General features: G+C 40.4%; 1 protein-coding gene across 1 annotated transcript in view; it reads right to left on the reverse strand.

The window, feature by feature from the left end:
* Nucleotides 1–1,952: 1,952 nt before the first annotated feature.
* LOC126469756 (KAT8 regulatory NSL complex subunit 3) overlaps nucleotides 1,953–17,166 on the reverse strand; it is a 159,305-nt gene continuing 144,091 nt past the window's right edge. Inside the window, exon 16 of the mRNA XM_050096976.1 lies at nucleotides 1,953–3,488. Coding sequence (XP_049952933.1) covers nucleotides 2,500–3,488 — 989 coding nt within the window. The 3' untranslated portion in view covers nucleotides 1,953–2,499. The remainder of the gene's footprint in view (nucleotides 3,489–17,166) is intronic.

Here is a 17,166-nt window from a genome sequence, read left to right on the forward strand (position 1 = left end):
CAACAGTCATATTATGCAAAGGTATCACCCTTTCATCCTTCCACGAAACAGAGATATATAGTGTCTTGTTCTAATTATGGCTGAAAGACAGAATCACAGATATTAAGCACGGGTATCACCCTTTCACCCTTCCAAGAACCAGAGGTATATAGTGTCTTGTTCTTACTATGGCTGAAAGACAGAATCGCGGGTAAGTGCAACAAAAAGACTTCTACACATTTTAGCTTTTGACCAAAAACTGCCTTCTAAAGTTGGCCAAAAGCTAAAATGTGTACAAGTATTTTCATTGCACCTGTCTTCGCAGACACGTGCAATGAAACTACTAGACATTTTAGCTTTTGGCCAACTTTAGAAGGCAGGTTTATGGTCACAAGCTAAAATGTGTAGAAGTCTTTTCGTTGCACTTATCTGCGATTCTGTCTCCTCTATGTGGGGAGTAGCAATCTATTCTTTTCAATATTATTGTTATTCCATCCTGACCTTTTCACTGTTTTATCACTGTCAGATGCACTTACGTGGATGTCTAACTCAGAGTTAGATGCAATTATTGCCATTCACTCTCTCTTCTACTGAATCAGTGGGCTCCTTGGGTTGTTTCACAATTGTAGATGAGACAGACATGTCCGGCTGATCATTGTCTGAGCTGCTTCCACTCGGTTCTCGCACTAATCTGCGATGTCTTTACTCTTATTTAAACATGCCAATTACGACAGATGCGGTACAACACAGGAGACAAGTATTATGCAGCTACTTGTTCCTACTTAACAACTGAGTACCGGGGGCCACCTAAGTGAGACAAAGGCCAACTTCCTTGTTAGACACTAAAAATGAAAGTATATCACATGGTAGTGCATTTGCTGTTAATCTACAGTTGTGGGTCTTTGCTGAATTATTACCATTTTTTAATGGAGCTTCTCTGTCAGTTGCTGTTGCAGTTATAACAGTAACTTCTTCCCTCTGAGTGTCACTTTTCACTGTCTCAACCTTGACTGCTCGATGATGTCTGACTTGCTCCTGCCAGCGTTACTCTTTTACATGCCTTGTGAAGGCCCTTCTCAATGTGTACAGTGCCTTGTCCCTGGTTTCCATCCAGTACCATCTTGTTTTTCACGGCTTTCAGAATACTCCATCTCTTCATGTCCTTGGTTCTTTTCTTTCTGCTACATTGACTTCCTGGTCAAAATGTTCCTAAGATGAGTGTATAAGCTTATAAATATCTAACTCCCATGGCCTTGCAATGTTTACCACAGAACTGCTGCTATTCTCAGTCATAACAATTTCTCTAAATGTTCTGCACGCCTGTGTGTTGCGAGAAGAACACACAGATGTGTTTGCCCTCCCCTGCTGGAGGGGACTGAATATTTTCCCTTGCTTGTATGACTGATAATTAAAATATTCTATGGTCATGGCAGTCGGTCAAAATGTGAGGTATAATATTTACGGAAAGCACAAAGCTGTTATCGCAATCTATTACATCCTCCATCATTACCCAGTGAACATGTTAGACAAAAGCTTCTCTTCAAGTCAATTCGTGTGTACTATTATGGAAAAGTGAACACAAATAGGTAGTATCAAGCATGATTGCTGTTCTAAACACACTAGTTACAAGAGTATCATACACTATGACAAGTACATCATCTTTTTGATGTGTGCAGCCCTTGATCAAGTACACAGCTCATCATAATCACAAAACCATGTCTCACTTACCCAGTACCCTAAATGTATCAATAAATGAAACAAAAACACTCTCAGACTTTCTCTACGTGGCTGCTGCCCACCTTTGCCAGCTCTGGAACCAGCTATCCTGCATTGCACACATAATTTAATAATCTACTGCAGTTAATAAAATGCCAAAGCACTACCCTTTTGTCATTTTTATAGATATCTTCGGGGGGAGGGGGTTAGGCAGTGGTCAGGGGAGAGGAGGAGGGGGAGATAAACAAATTCTGCAATTTCAACAATAACAATTCTTTATTTTACAAAAAAAGGATGACATCTTATCAAAGATAGCACCATGACATGTGGACACAGGAACGGAGAATAAACTTAAGTTCAAAATCGTAACAAAACACTGCAACAGGTGACAATGAAATACTTCATGGAGTAATATAATCAGTTTTCATTTTAACTTGTCTCAATATTAGAATTCTTTCCCATTTGCTCACTTTTTTCTCTCTTTTTCATATCTCCTTCAGTGTGGCATTTTGAGTGACTGTCTGGTCAAACAAACTACAAGATTTCAAAGACTATAGAAAATGAAGCAATGAAGAAAGGAATAATGGTCAGTTTAATGATACTGTTTGAATTATGTATGAAAATATCTGCCTATAACCTGAGAAGTACTTGACAAGCAACACAGTGCATTAACTTAATTTTAATAGACTAGATTCTTCCATTGCCATATAACATCTTTCTTTTGTCCAAACTATTTCAAACAGTGATGAGACTCAGAACGGAAAAAAATGTGGCATCAACTGCAATCTATGACTACCAATATTCTCAGCTATGTATAGGATTAGAAGGGCTGTCACATATTTCATCACTTGACTGATCACTGTCTATACGGCTAATTCCTTGCTGCAAGGAATGGATGTCCTTTCCCTGGGCATCCCTTTCCCCTATCTTAAGAGGAGAATTTTTATTAGTTAAAATTATTTTTGTGTACTTGACACCTTGATTCTGATTTCCAGTTATATGACTGGTTTTATTTGTTGTCTGAAGTACTCTCTGAGCTTTTGGTACATACCTGCGACTACCCCGACCTCTACCTCTGTTACTCCTAATTATGTAAACATTAGGCATGTTCCCAACGGAACTACATGTTTTAGACTCAAGTGCACCCTCCCTCTCGCTGTCTTCCAATGGGAAAGAAATAGTGTCACCAACAGTAACTTTCTGTTGCAATGATACATCAGAAGTAGTGCAAGAATTCATTGAAACTGCTGCTGTGTCAGCAATGGCTGATTCTGATTTTGGATCCAAAAACAGATTATCTCCATCCTTGGCAAAAATTATAGGTAATTCCAGGATTTTATCAGGTGTCAGAGTATCATCATCATCTCGAGCTTTTGAGGTAACTGTTGGTGGCACTGAAGATTCTTCTCGCTGATGGGTGTTTCTCAATTGCGTAGGTGCCACAGTGTACCCAGGCAACTTTGTTCCAGTGTGGCTTAACTGTTGTTCATTACTCAACTTTAAAGAAGGCACAGATATTTTAGGTACAACAGCATATGATCTTTGTCGGGGCAGCACAGTAAAAGACTGATTACCAGATACAGGAACTAGCACTTGTTGTCCTCCGACTCTTACACCAGTGTTTGCATTGCTTGTGCTAGCTAGCATGACAACATTGCCTGATGATGTTGTGCCTAGTACATTCTTGGCTGTAGTTGATGTTATACCGCTTGCCCCAGAAGTCAGCACAGTCAGTTTTGACAGGTCCACTACACGACCACTGGATGTGCGAACACGTGTTCCACTACCTTGTGCTAGAAAAAGAAAGAAAAGAAAAATATGATTTACACCAGTAAAAATATCTGTGTTACTGGCCTCAATGGCAGTTCTTTACAGAAATACATTTTGGTACAGTTGATACTGAAAGTAGATACGTAAAGTGCATTTGACATTAAGTGTGTAACGTGATAAAAACTATACAATAATTTACCATCTTTCCAATGTGTAAACATTATTAATACAATGTCAATACATAAAAATGTGGAAGTGAAATGCAAAAACATTCCGCTTCTAACCTGCTATTTTAACTTTTCTTTCAAACATTTCCCACAGCGTTGTCAAGTCTTCATGTCATTAATTATTGCTTTAAATAATTAAGACATGAACAAGTGATCATTCTGACTAATCAAAAATATTTACTCCAACTTTGAATTTAGGAAACAAGCAATTAAAATAATCTAATTCCATTCACAGGCCCTGACGACTCTATGGGTACCGACTGACTGTAGTGTCATCCTGTGCCAATGGCGTCACTAGATGCAGCATGGAGGGGTGTGGGATCAGCACACAGTTCTCCCTAGCATTGTCAGTTTTTGTGACCAGGAGTTGCTGCTGCTCGGTCAAGTAGCTCCTCAACTGGCATCATGAGGTCAAGTACTCTCACCAGGGGAAAGCCCCAGCACCACCAGAAGTCAAAACCAGGTCCTCCACATGGAAGTCAGCCACATTGATCTTTCAGTTCTGGAGGCTGACAATCCTACAGTAGCACCTTTATAAATCATTGGACTCTTGTGAAGTTCAAGGTTATGGTTCTAAACACAAAATCACAAAACACCAGAGCTAACATGATGTTAAAGGAAGAATAAAGGTGATGTAATAAACTGAAACATACTTAGGCATGTTTTGGTAGTCATTACTGGTGTATCAAAGCAAGGGGGAAGGCCAGGAGGTGAGTGGGTGTTGGGATGCTGTGAGATTGCAGTTGAAGTGTGTGGCAGTTACAACACCACATGTATAATGTGGAATATTCTGGCTGAATAGAGTGCAAATAAATAACAGAAAATATTCAAATATATGCAAAACATACAATACAGCAAAGACAAGGTTGTCAAGTGTGACCAATTAGTGACTGCAACTGAAAGAAGAAGGTAGAGCCAAGACGTAGTCTGAGAGGGGAGAGGGGGAAGTAAGATAAAATTCTAAAATGAAAGTGAGTGGGGGTGAGAAAAAAAAGAGTTATGAAAGTGAGGTTGTCTTCACATTTATGAAAGAGTTGGAAAAGGTAAGAAAGAGAAAATGATATAGATTTTAAAGGGGACGAAGGTACAACAAAAAGGTGCAGAAGGGTAGGAAAAATGATAATACAATAAATAAGAAACAGTTGTACCTCAGAAGATAACTGGAAGCAATCAGTTACCTCTAGGGAAAATAATTCTGACCTATAATTACTTTGGGAGAGAAATCAAATTTACTCGAGGCCTGAAATAAATATTAAATTACAGTTGTTTCTGCTAAGAAATAAAAATGGCTATTGGGTACTGTATGGCGACAACAGAAATCTCTTCCCAAACTAGTTGAAAGGAAGAGGCTTTCAAGAGAAAGACAGAAGTATTTTTATGCAACACTCATTTCTGAGCTGACTGATACAAGACAATTTTTACACGTGGCTGTTTACACAGTGATATTGTTTGTAGCAATGTATTGTCACATATTCTGTAACTCTTTCTCATCTTTGACAGTACAATGTAATTGGATAGATAAAAAATCTACTCACCAAGTGGCAGCAGCAGAACACACATGCAAAAAAGGTTTTACTTACCCAAGCTTTCGGAGCCAGTGGCTCCTTCTCCTGGCAGAAGAAATGAGGGGGAAGCAAGAGGGGTGAAGGGAAGAGAATTGGAGAGGTTTAGGAAAAGAGGTAAAGTTTGGAAAAGTCACCCAGTTCTGAACTCTACCCCTTTTCCTAAACCTCTCCAGTTACCTTCTCTTCATCCCTCTTCCTTCCCCTTCGACTGTTCTGCTGGAAGAAGGAGCCACTGGATCCTACAGCTTGCATAAGTAGAGCCTTTTTTTATAGATGTGTTCTCCTAATGGCACTTTCTGGTTCAACTTTTTATCTATCCAATTACATTATATTGTCATAAATTATTTTCATTGTCATATTTCTCATCTTTGCCACTGTACTTATGCCTCATCATACATTAATTATATTATTTTTCTTCTATTACCATTTATCTTATTTCTTCTCTCATTCTTTTCATTCTTTGCTATATTGCCTCTACCTCTACATGCATATTTGTTTAAAAACAGGCTCTTCCAGTTGTTCACCTCAACTCAAGCAACATTGGTTGCCAATACACAGACATAAATTGAAAAAATCGAGTTCTTACTATATTTTAAACTAGTGCAACTCTTCTGAGGTGGCTCATATAATACTAGGTCATACAGGAATTAAAAAATAAACTTTCCTCCTCAAGACAGTGTATCTGCTCTACAAATATTTTGAGTTTTCACAACACTGATTTTTAAAAAAAAATTAAAAAAGAAAATAGAAAAGCTGTATATGAATACAGCGTATTGAAGTGGCAATCAACAAATCATAAGATTCAGTCTGTGCTTTCATTTTTAGCCTCTGAATAAGCACACAACTTCCTAATTTTTTCCACAGAATATTTTCTCCATATCAGCCTCAATAACATTGCTACGCTAAATCTTATTGTGCACTATTTGAATTCTGTCAGACCTCTACAGATAATGCTATAAACAAGTTTTCCAGTTACTTTGTTGCAGGGTATTCAGAGACTAACTATGACAAATAAAACTACTCAAAGTGGCCTTGAACAGAATCAAATTACAGTTCACAACATTTAGACACAAATTTTAGGACAGTATTAGAATCTGGGATATCTATCTCTATATACATATCAGCTACATTATATCTCTATTAAAAAAATTAAATTGGTAAACAAACTGTGTGGCATGTGTGATAAGGGATACATAGTGTGTAATGTACCAATGAATCACATCGCATTTGAAAAAAAGTATGGATGCTCACACACTCTGCAGCCAAGGGGTGAATTATGTATGCATATGCACGTGAATGTGTGTGTCAGGTGTGTAAATAACAAGAAGTATACATGTGTGATTAATGTAGTGCAGCTAAACTCTCAAGTCACTGACTATCACCAGGTGATGCTAATAGCTACAGATCTTATTGATCTAATTCTGTAAGATATTTAAGAGCAACCTGACATGTGAAAATATGTAAACTACTCTGTGTGTTAAAGTAATAAATTGGGTAATGTGTTTATATGTTTTACGTATCGTTACTGACATGAAAACATGTGCAGGAACATGTATTGTGAGAGAGAGAGAAAACTTTAGAAACAATTTTGTTTTTATATAATAATAAGGAAATCACTTATTAAACTGGCAGCTCGACAAATATTAAGTAATAAATGAAAAGCACCAGTTTGCTTTTGTTCTACATATTGTAGAAAAAAAGCAAACTGGTGCTTTTCATTTATTATTATAATGTTGTTCTACCAAGAACCGACGGAAGATTCTGTTAATATGAAAATATTAAATACCTTGGAAGGTGTGGTTTTTCAATGGGAAGAGCCTTTCCTAGAGTCCAAGATGTGTTAAAATGTCTAAGGAAGTCAGACAATCTATATAGGTGCAAAGATATGATAATATGTCTTTAAGATGTGAGATGACAGTGAAGACCCAGTTTGGCATTAAAGACTTGACATCTGAGCTATATTAATGTGGTTTGGCTGAAGAATAAGTAGCAAAATGAAAACACTCTGACCACACTTCAAGATTATTATTACAAGTGCTTAGATAAGTAATCATGAAAACTTAATGGAAACAGATGTGAATTTAGTACGTGTGAACCTTCATTGTAAGTCCTAGAAATGCCTCTTGTGCAACAGTGACATAAACTACAAGCTTATTTAATCAGTCATTACAGATCCACTCTCTCAAGAATTTTCTATGAAGAACTACAGTAAATCTTATTTGTGTATAAGGAGTTGAGTTATATTCTTGTCACTAATATAGAACCCTTTTAGTGCATCAAGGGAACTATAACCATGTTGAATCTTTGATGGTGATACAGAAGTAGTTTAGCATAAATTTACAAACCAGTATAGGGAGATGACATAATACAAAAGAAAGGAAGATAAATAATAACTGGAAGAAAAGGTGCTGGAAAGAACAGGTGCTGCTGTTGTTTTTGAAATACAATCTTTCCAACCTCACTGAAATAACAACCAAATGTGTATGAACTTAACTCTCTAAAATGATGCACAAATGTACCATTATCAATTTTTCATGTCTCTCAGTTTACTTTCAACAGAGTGTCTGTCTGTTTGTCAGTTTATTATTCATGATAGATCTGATTTATGCACTAAGTACACTCATTTTACAAACTGCTACACAAGCTGCTGTAATTTACTGATTGTGTCCTGCGGTCAAACATGTGGGCAAGATGAAACAGTGGTATATCATGGAAATAACTGCTTTATGAGCCTTCGTTATCAACAATGAGGTCAACACAACCTCCAATCACTGCTTAAAGCCTTAGACTCTTCACAGAACCTCTTCCCTAAATCCCTTTCCTTTCACCCCTATGATATACTGCACACCCACCTTCTACATGCTCCCCAAAATCCATAAACCCAACAATTCTGGAGGCCCGTTGTGGCTGGTTGATGTGTCCGCAATGAAAAAATTTCGGCCCTCACTGACCAACACCTCCAACCAATTGCCTGTAATATAGCCTCCCATGTCAAAGAAACCAACCACTTCCTTCACCAACTCTCAACCATCCCCACCCCTTTACCTCATGGATCCCTACTTGCAACTGTTGACATCAGATCCCTATACACCAACATCCCTCATGCCCATGGCCTTACTGCTCCTGAACACTACCTTTCTCAATGCGCTTCAGACTCCAAACCTACTACCTCATTTCTCATACACCTTACTAACTTTATCCTAACCCACAACTATTTCTTCTTTGAAGGAAGGTACACAAAAAAATCTGTGACACAGCCACTGGCATCCACATGGCACCCTCCTATGCCAACCTGTTTATGTGCCATCTAGAGGAGACTTTCCTTGCATCTCAATATGGCAAACACCTAGTGTGGACTCAGAGCCAAGACACCTGATCTTGACTCCTGCAAAATATTAATACCTTCTCTCTCATCCAATTCACCTAGTTCTCCTCAACCCAGTGTGCTGACTTCCTAGACTTTGACCTCCTCCTCTTTGATGGCTCCATCGGCACACCTCTATCTACAGTAAACCCACCAAGCACAAACAGTACCTGCATTTCAGAGTGCGTCCTTTGTCACCCAATACTCTCCTGGACTGGAACACCTGAACCACATCCTTTGTCAAGGCATTGATTAACCTATCATCATGCTCTGAAACGAGGGACATCCTGCCCGAGATCCTTCCGCCCCTCCAAAAGTGGTGTTCCATCACCCGTACAACTTCCATAACATCTTAGTCCATCCCTATGGCACTCCCAGTCCCAACCTCTCGCCACAAGGATCATATCACTCTGAAAGACCCATGTGCAAGATCTGCCCAATCCAACTAGCCAGCACTTTCTATTTCAGTCCCGTCGCAGGTTTATCCTATTCCATCAGGGGCCGGGCCACCTGTAAAAGCAGCCATGTCATTTACCAGCTCTGCTACAATTATTGCACAGCTTTTCATGTTGGTATTATTACCAACCAGCCAAACTGTGGCCAAGAGCAAAGTAGACCACCTTGTGGCACAAAATGCAACTGAAAATAACATGCTTGATTTCAGTGGCCGCTTCACTACCTGAACCACCTGGATCCCCTCCCCTCCACCGTCACCAGCTTTTCTGAACTGTGCAGATGGGAATTATCCTTACAACATATTTTATGTTCCCATAATTATCCCAGCTTCAACCTATGGTAACATACTATCCCCATTCCCTTCACTCAACAGTTTCCACCACCTCTACCCTATCACCTGCTCTCCATTATCATCTCCCACCCTCTTTATCTGCCACCCTTTGCCAATGCACCCACCCATCTATCCCTGCTCCTCTCCTTTTCTGCTCAGTTTTCCCTACCTCCCTGTCCCACAATCACCTGACGCTGCACCTGTTGGCATCTGGTCTAGTCCTGCTCATTCCACCAGACAGTGCTCCTCTCTTCCCTCCTTCGTACACCATTATCCCTTCCCCACTCCCTCTAGATTTTTGTATCTATCCCACGTGATAGTTGCATTCTCCCGAGCTGCCAGAGTTGGCAGTCGTGTGCTTGAGATGTGCTTTCTTGTGTGTATGAAAGGAATTTGTTTCTCTTTCTCCAATAAAGGCTGTGTCCGAAAGCTTATGTGTAAGTGTCTTTTAATTGCGGCTGTCAGCAACTTAGTTTGTCATATGTATGGTAAGTTGCAATCTATCTTTTCCTACACTGTTGAAATTCCAACCTGGAGTTTCCATTGTTTGATTTAAATGTTATTATTAAGTTATATGCTTTTACTGATTTTTGTGCTGTGTTTGCACTCAATCAGACTTCTCCTAATAATAGGTGGTGTTGGTTATGTGGCAAGCTAATAAAAATGTTTATTACGTTTAAACCCATTAACCACCAACAGCACTTGCGTTTGAACAGCTGTCACCCTTTCACACAAAAACACTGCTCCCACACAGCGTGCCCACTCGTGGGCAGTGTATCAGCAGTGATGAGAATTTCCTTGCCCAATATGTTGAAGGTTTCTTGAGGGTCTTCATAGACAGGCACTACCTCCACAAACAGATTTGTCATGCCATATCCTCACACCCTTGAGCGTAGTGTGCAGATAGATTTCCCATGCCATATCTTCACATGCCTGTAATCTTCCCACTCTCCAAGAATCATCTACAAAGGAGCATCCTCCTCGTCAACCAATACATCCTGGATGGGAGCAAATGAAGCACATAATCTGCCCGGGCTCAGATTATCTATCACCATGCCTGGACTTCTTACCCAAGTGGTATTCTGTTGACTACCCAACCCACACAACATGCTGGTCCATCCCTATGCCCCTCCCACTACTTCACCACAGGGGTCATATCCCCATGGTGGAAACAGGAGCAAAACCTGCTGATTCACCCACCCAGTACTTCCTAATTCACTCCTGTCACAGGCTCGTCCTATCCCATCACAGGCTCTGTCACCTGTGAAAGCAGCCGTGTCGTATACCAACTCTGCTGCAATTACTGCTTACAATTTTATGTCAGTGTGACAACCAATCAGCTGTCTACCAGAATGAATGGCTACCGCCAAACTGTGGCTAAGAATGAAGTTGACCACCCAGTGGCACAATATGCTTCCATGCCCAACATGGTCAACTTCAAAGGCTGCTTCACAATGTGTGCCATGTTTTTTCCTTACTCCAGCACGAGCTTTCATGAATTATGCAAATGAGAGTTACCCTTTCAACATGGCCTCAGTCTCCACTAACCCCTGTCCCCACACCCTCTACCCAACAGTTTCTCTTCCTTCATCCTGTCAGCCTCTCCCAATTCACACCTCAAAATCATCTTCATAGTACACTGTGCCTTACAAACTCAGATATCTGTAAATCACATGCCTAGCCCATGCACCTAGCACCCTCCCCTCCCACATCCCTACCTAGCACACTTGCTGCCCCCTCCAAATTGCTATGTACCCATCCCTAAACCCTCTTCCTGCTTATCTCACCTTTCTTCCACTACCCACTGTCATTGTTCTTGTATATTGGTATTCATGAAATGAACTTCCCCAGTCTTTACCCTTGAAAATAATACCTAAAAATTGTAATTACTTAAATGTTGTTTCAAAATTTTTGGGATAGTTCTAATTATACCAAAAACATTGAGCCTAATGCATTGGTACATGGCTGGGGCCAGTATTACTTCACCACACTCCTAAGTTAAAGATTTAAATAATTTGATTTATTAACAGCCACTAGTATGAACAGCATGATGTCTAGCCTTAACATAACCTCCTAACCATTTATAGAACTGTGCTAATACCCTTGACCCAGACAGTACTCAGAATCTATTCTTAAGTCAACCTATGCTCTCAACAGGCGCTGTTGGTGGTTAGTGGGTTTAATATGGCAGGGCTGAAGCCATTGGAGAGGAGGTCAATGTCCAGGAAGATGGTAGGTTGCATTGAGGAGGGCAGGTAAAACAGATGGGGGAGAAGTTCTGTCTGGTAGAAAATTTCTATTTGTCACATTCTCCAAACTCTCTTCCAACACTATATGAAATCCAGAATCCAAAACACTGGTATTAACCTTTCTACCTAAAAGCTCAATCCTACAGATGTTCCACTCCTATTCAAAGGCCTCATCTTCATCACTACAACCAGTTTCAACGAGGTTGGACTCATTAAATCCTGAAATCTTTAGGTCATATCCTCAACCACTCAATCATAGTCTGCATAAAGATTTCCCATGCCATATCCTCACATATCCTTTATCTTCGCACTTTCCAAGAATCATCTACAAAGGACTACACTCCTCGTCACCCAATGTACCCTGGACTGGAGCAGCTGAATCACACCATTTGCCAGGACTCAGAATATCTGCCATCATGCCTAGAAATGAGGGACTGGCATTCTGTTCGACTACTAAACCTACACAACATGCTGGTGTTTTGGCATAGAGTCCACATGATGAAGATATCATCAATGCGCCTGATACAGACAAGGGGTTTGGGATTTTATGAGGTCAGGAAGTTTTCCTTTAGATGGTCCATGGAAACAGTTGTATTTGAAGATATATTTGTTAATGAGCAAGGAATGAGGGCACTGTAAAAGAGAGTATCCAATAGTGTTAAGGACATGGATATGAGGGATGTTGGTGTATATGTTAGTGGCATTAACATTGACAACTAGGGATCCAGGTGGTAAAGGGGCAGGGATGACACAGAGTTGGTGAAGGAAGTGAATAATATCTTTGATTTGAGAGGCTTTGCTTTGGGTAATTGGTTGGAGGAGTTGGTCGATAAGGGTGGATATAGTTTCAATGGGACCCAATAAGCAGCTACAATGAGTTGTCCAGGATTGTTGGGTTTGTGGATTTTGGTGGCCTGTAGAATATGGGTGTGTCGGGAATTGTTGGAGGTGAGGAGGGAGATGGACTCAATGGAGAGATTGTTCAGGATTTCAGCAGGGAATGAAGATTATGTTGGACTTCAAAGATGGGAGATACTGTTACTGTGCAATCTCAACTACATACACCACATATCCAAAATCGAAGCCCTTCCAGCCCTCGGACACCACGAACAGCACACCAGACATCATCCCTATAAATTATCCAATGTGGTGACATCCTACTCCCACCTTGATCCTTTAACACCTATCCTGCCTACAGTTAACTCCCTCACCAATACTGCACAGCACCCAGACCCTGCCTGGCAGAAGTTTTCTATTTGTCACATCCTCCAAAACTCTCTCCCAACACTCCATGAAATTCAGAATCCAAAACACTGTTATTAACCTTTCTACCTAAAAGCTCAATTCTGGAGATGTTCCACTCCTATCCAAAGGCCTCATCTTCAGTCCCACATTCAAGTCAACCTAGACAGACTCATCAAATCCTGAAATCTTTAAGCCCAGAGCATAACCTCTCCACTGAGTCCATCTCCCTCCTCACTCAACAATTACCCACACACCCACATTCTACACGCCTCCCAAAATGTGCAAACCCAACAATCCTGGAAAACCCATTGCTGCTGGTTACTGTGTTCCCACTGAAAGAATATCCATCCTTATCAACCAACTCTTCAAACCAATTACCCAAAGCCAAGCCTCTCCTCCTCCCGATACCTAGGATGGAAACACTTCTGTGCTACCAATCCTTTCAACCAAAGCCAGCCTAATCCCACCACTGAAGCTGGCCTCTTCCAGTTCATACCACCATCCAAAAGTAACACTCTGCCCCTCCCCTCCTCTCCCACCTAACCACCCCCTACCCACCTTCCTGGAATTCCTGACCTCTAACTTGGCCTCATCAGCCTTCTCCAGGTCCCTGCCAAAGAACAAAAACCTCTTTTCAGAAGAAAGGATAGCCATTCACAACCTCAAAACCAATCCTGACTTAATAATCATCCCTGCAGACAAAGGTCCCACCACCATCACGATGTCACAGTTATTGACAGGCGGCTTCTGCCAACTGATTGTTCCACCTAAATTTCCACCATTAGTGATCCCACCCCAGAAGTCCAACAGTACCTCAAACTACCCGTGAATCCGTAGATCCCTCCCAGAATCTCTCCTCTGAGTTTATCTCCCTCCTACTCCAGTCTCGTCACAAGCTTATCCTATCCCACCAGAGGCAGGGCCACTTGTAAAGGCAGCCATGTCATGTACCAACTCTGCTGCAATTGCTACACAGTTTTTTATGTTTGTGTGGCAGCCAACCAGCTGTCCACCACAATGAATAGTTGCTGTGACAAAGCTGACCACCCATGGCACAAAACGCTGCTGAGCATAACATGTTCGAGTTCAATGGCTGCTTCACAACCCATGCCACCTTGATCCCTCCCTCCAGCACCAGCTTCTCTGAACCATGCAGATGAGAGTTATCCTTTCAATATGTCCTTCCCTCCCATAATCCTCCTGGCCTCAATCACCCCTAACCCACTCACCCCACACCTTCTATCAAATAATTACCCTTTCCTTTGTCCTGTCACCCCTTCTCAATCAACACCTTCATGTTGTCATCACCACCCTTATGCATCACACTCACCAACTTCAGTACCTGTCTATCACATGCCCAGCCAGTGCATCTGCCGACATAACCTTCCCTTCTGCATTCCTATCCAGCACATCTGCTGGGCATTCTGAGCCACTAGGTACCTATCCCCAAACACTCTTCCTGTTTCTCCCTCTACCCACCCCCCACCCCCATCTGAAACAACTGCCACCCCACACTTGTTCACCTGTTGAACTGCTATACAGATGATATGTGTCTAGCTTGCACAGGTGCATATGTGTGTGTGTGTGTGTGTTTTTGGGGGGGGGGGGGGGGGTAGCTATTCTGTGAGTGGTCTTCGTTATTTGTAAGATATTTACATTTAGTCAGAGCTTTCCGTACTCAGGGAGCATACACGGACAAAGGAAAAAATTCCTGGATTTTTTCCAGATTTCCCATTTAAATACACTTTTTATAGTGTTGCTACAAGAACAACAAAGCTTTCACATATAATATTGGTCTCAAAGATTAATAAGCTGCAAGAGAAGCTAAGCTTTCACATATAATGTTGATCTTCTTTGCATGTGTTACACTTTAAGATACATCACACAAATGTGACAGTCAAATTTTTAATAACAACATAAATGTCTGATCTTCTGATCTCAAAATTCTTCTAACTGGCTCGTCATCAAAGAGTTGATTTTTGAATGGGAGTCAAATGCTCTGTGATATAACAAATTCATCATACATTCTCGCACATAGTTCATCTTGCGTAAAAGGAAATTTACTTTGAAAGTAATGCTTTTCAAACCACCATTCCCAATATTTTCCCGCAACCTGTTACAAACAGGTTTGTTCCACTTGCCAGAGAGAGCCAGATAGGTGTCACTGCATTTGTGCAGCTAAGATGACATAGGAAGCCCGTATGTTCGTATGTGTAAAACATTGAAAGATCTTACATTATGTCATAAAAGAAACATGACATCAGAGCATACTCCAAGAGCATCGGAATTCCATGAATCAAACTAAAATGCATGATCTGGCTTAAAGTGCACATTCCTATGTCCAGATCCCCAATGAAGTAGGCTTTTCAGTGTGCTTTTCATGATGTGAACTTCCTTGGAGTACCGGTATTGGTATTATCTCATGTTTGGTTCTGTATTACGGCGTAATGCCATATGTACTAGAAGATGAAAATGTGCACTTGAAATGCTGCAAACAGTTGAAACTAGCCAATAGTGTCAAATTAAACACTTCATTTCAAATAAATTGACTGCCTCAGTGGAAAAGATTAATAAAAGCCAAATTTCTGTAGCAAACCAACATAAAAACCTCATTGTTCTGCAAGGTGATTAATATTAACAATACATTTTAGCCTTCCGTAATTATGTGAATGTATTTTGATTCACTTGATAGCTACCGACCACAAAAATCTGTTCTGTTTTTATTTGACACAAGACCAGTAAACGAAAAGGGTACAGCAAAATTACTAAACGTAAACACAGGTCAGGTGGAGGCTACCCACCTCCCCACTATAACACAGATTGCTTTGTGCATCACCCTCGGATTTACGATATTTCCAACTGGGGCAATACTAGATAGTGCCCCCACACCCTCCCATGAGTGTTTGAGCTAGGACTTTTCAAAAATATGTTCATTTTGTAGTACACACCTTTCTGAAGAGACTGATACATAAAACATATATGTTCGCGGACATGTAAGACTTATTATTTAGGTGTGCCAAAGTGCAGCACCTTGTGTCTTCACACAGTATTATTCTATTGCATGTCACTGTATTTCATTCTGTGGAATTTAAACATGTATATTTTGTAATGGATGCCATCAAATTATATTCAGGACAGGTTTGACAGCCTACCCCTCTTTAAAAAAAAACTCGCAATTAATACTGGATTGGATTATTTGTAAGCAGGAGAACAATAACTCTTCAGAAAATGTGCACTCTTTATTGCCTATTAGCTAATAACTTGCTGTTTTGTGTGACATAAAATTAAATATAGGATACATAAAACCAGTAAAGACAAGAAACACACAAGACAGTATACATTTGTTCAATCCTTAGGTCCTAGCATTTTTTTCTCTCTAATCTTGATATAGCTTTACACGGCATGCTTTCCTTTCTGGGAAAGAATCTATTACTTCATCAAAGTTCGTCAAATGTTTTGCTAGATGAAAAATCCAGTTAAAGAGCTGTTAACAGAAATAGTACTCAAGATTTGTGTGGTTTCTCGATCTGATTATGTCTATTTTGTCACTGTCTCCTACATAAAATGAAATAGGCCTTCCTAATATTGCAGCCATTGTAACACACATCAAAATAACAAGACTTTTTTGGCACAAATGGTCATTTTTATAATACGACAGAATATAATTCACAACGTACCAATATCAAATGCCCCCGCCCCCCTCCCGACCCCTACATGCAGGCCTGGTGCGCATGGGTGAAACTGGCAGCTAGGGTGCGCTAGTTAAATTTTTCCAGGTAACATCTGGCTGTTTGCTGCTGCTTGTACAGCTAACAGTCACACTTCTGTATCCAGAAGCAGGAGAAGGTACTACTCATATGCAACTCAACAGTGCATGCGCAAGAGCCCATTCGCAACTGCTCAAACGAAACTAAGGTAAACAGTTGTGATGTCACACTCATTGGAGGCAACTTGTTACTATAAAGCATTGCATTGTCTTCCTAAAGCTTTGACACATTTTGCTGTTGGCAGACGCTTGTATGAGCACTGTGTTTTGTTGTTGTATATGGCGCATTTCCTTTGCAACTAAAGTTTTATTTTTGTTTTTTCTCTCATTCATGTTTTATTGCTGCATTATTATTCTGCAGTAGCAAGATACACTAATTTCCTTCGTTAGAGGATTGGTTCTTACCAGTCAAAATTACAAAAATTTAACTGAAAGCTAAAACAATGAAAAATTCCCAGAATTCTAAAAAATTCCCAGGTTTTTCCCAGTTTCTTCCCC

Source organism: Schistocerca serialis, chromosome 1 (assembly GCF_023864345.2).
Source record: "Schistocerca serialis cubense isolate TAMUIC-IGC-003099 chromosome 1, iqSchSeri2.2, whole genome shotgun sequence".
In the NCBI taxonomy this organism is placed as follows: domain Eukaryota; kingdom Metazoa; phylum Arthropoda; class Insecta; order Orthoptera; family Acrididae; genus Schistocerca; species Schistocerca serialis.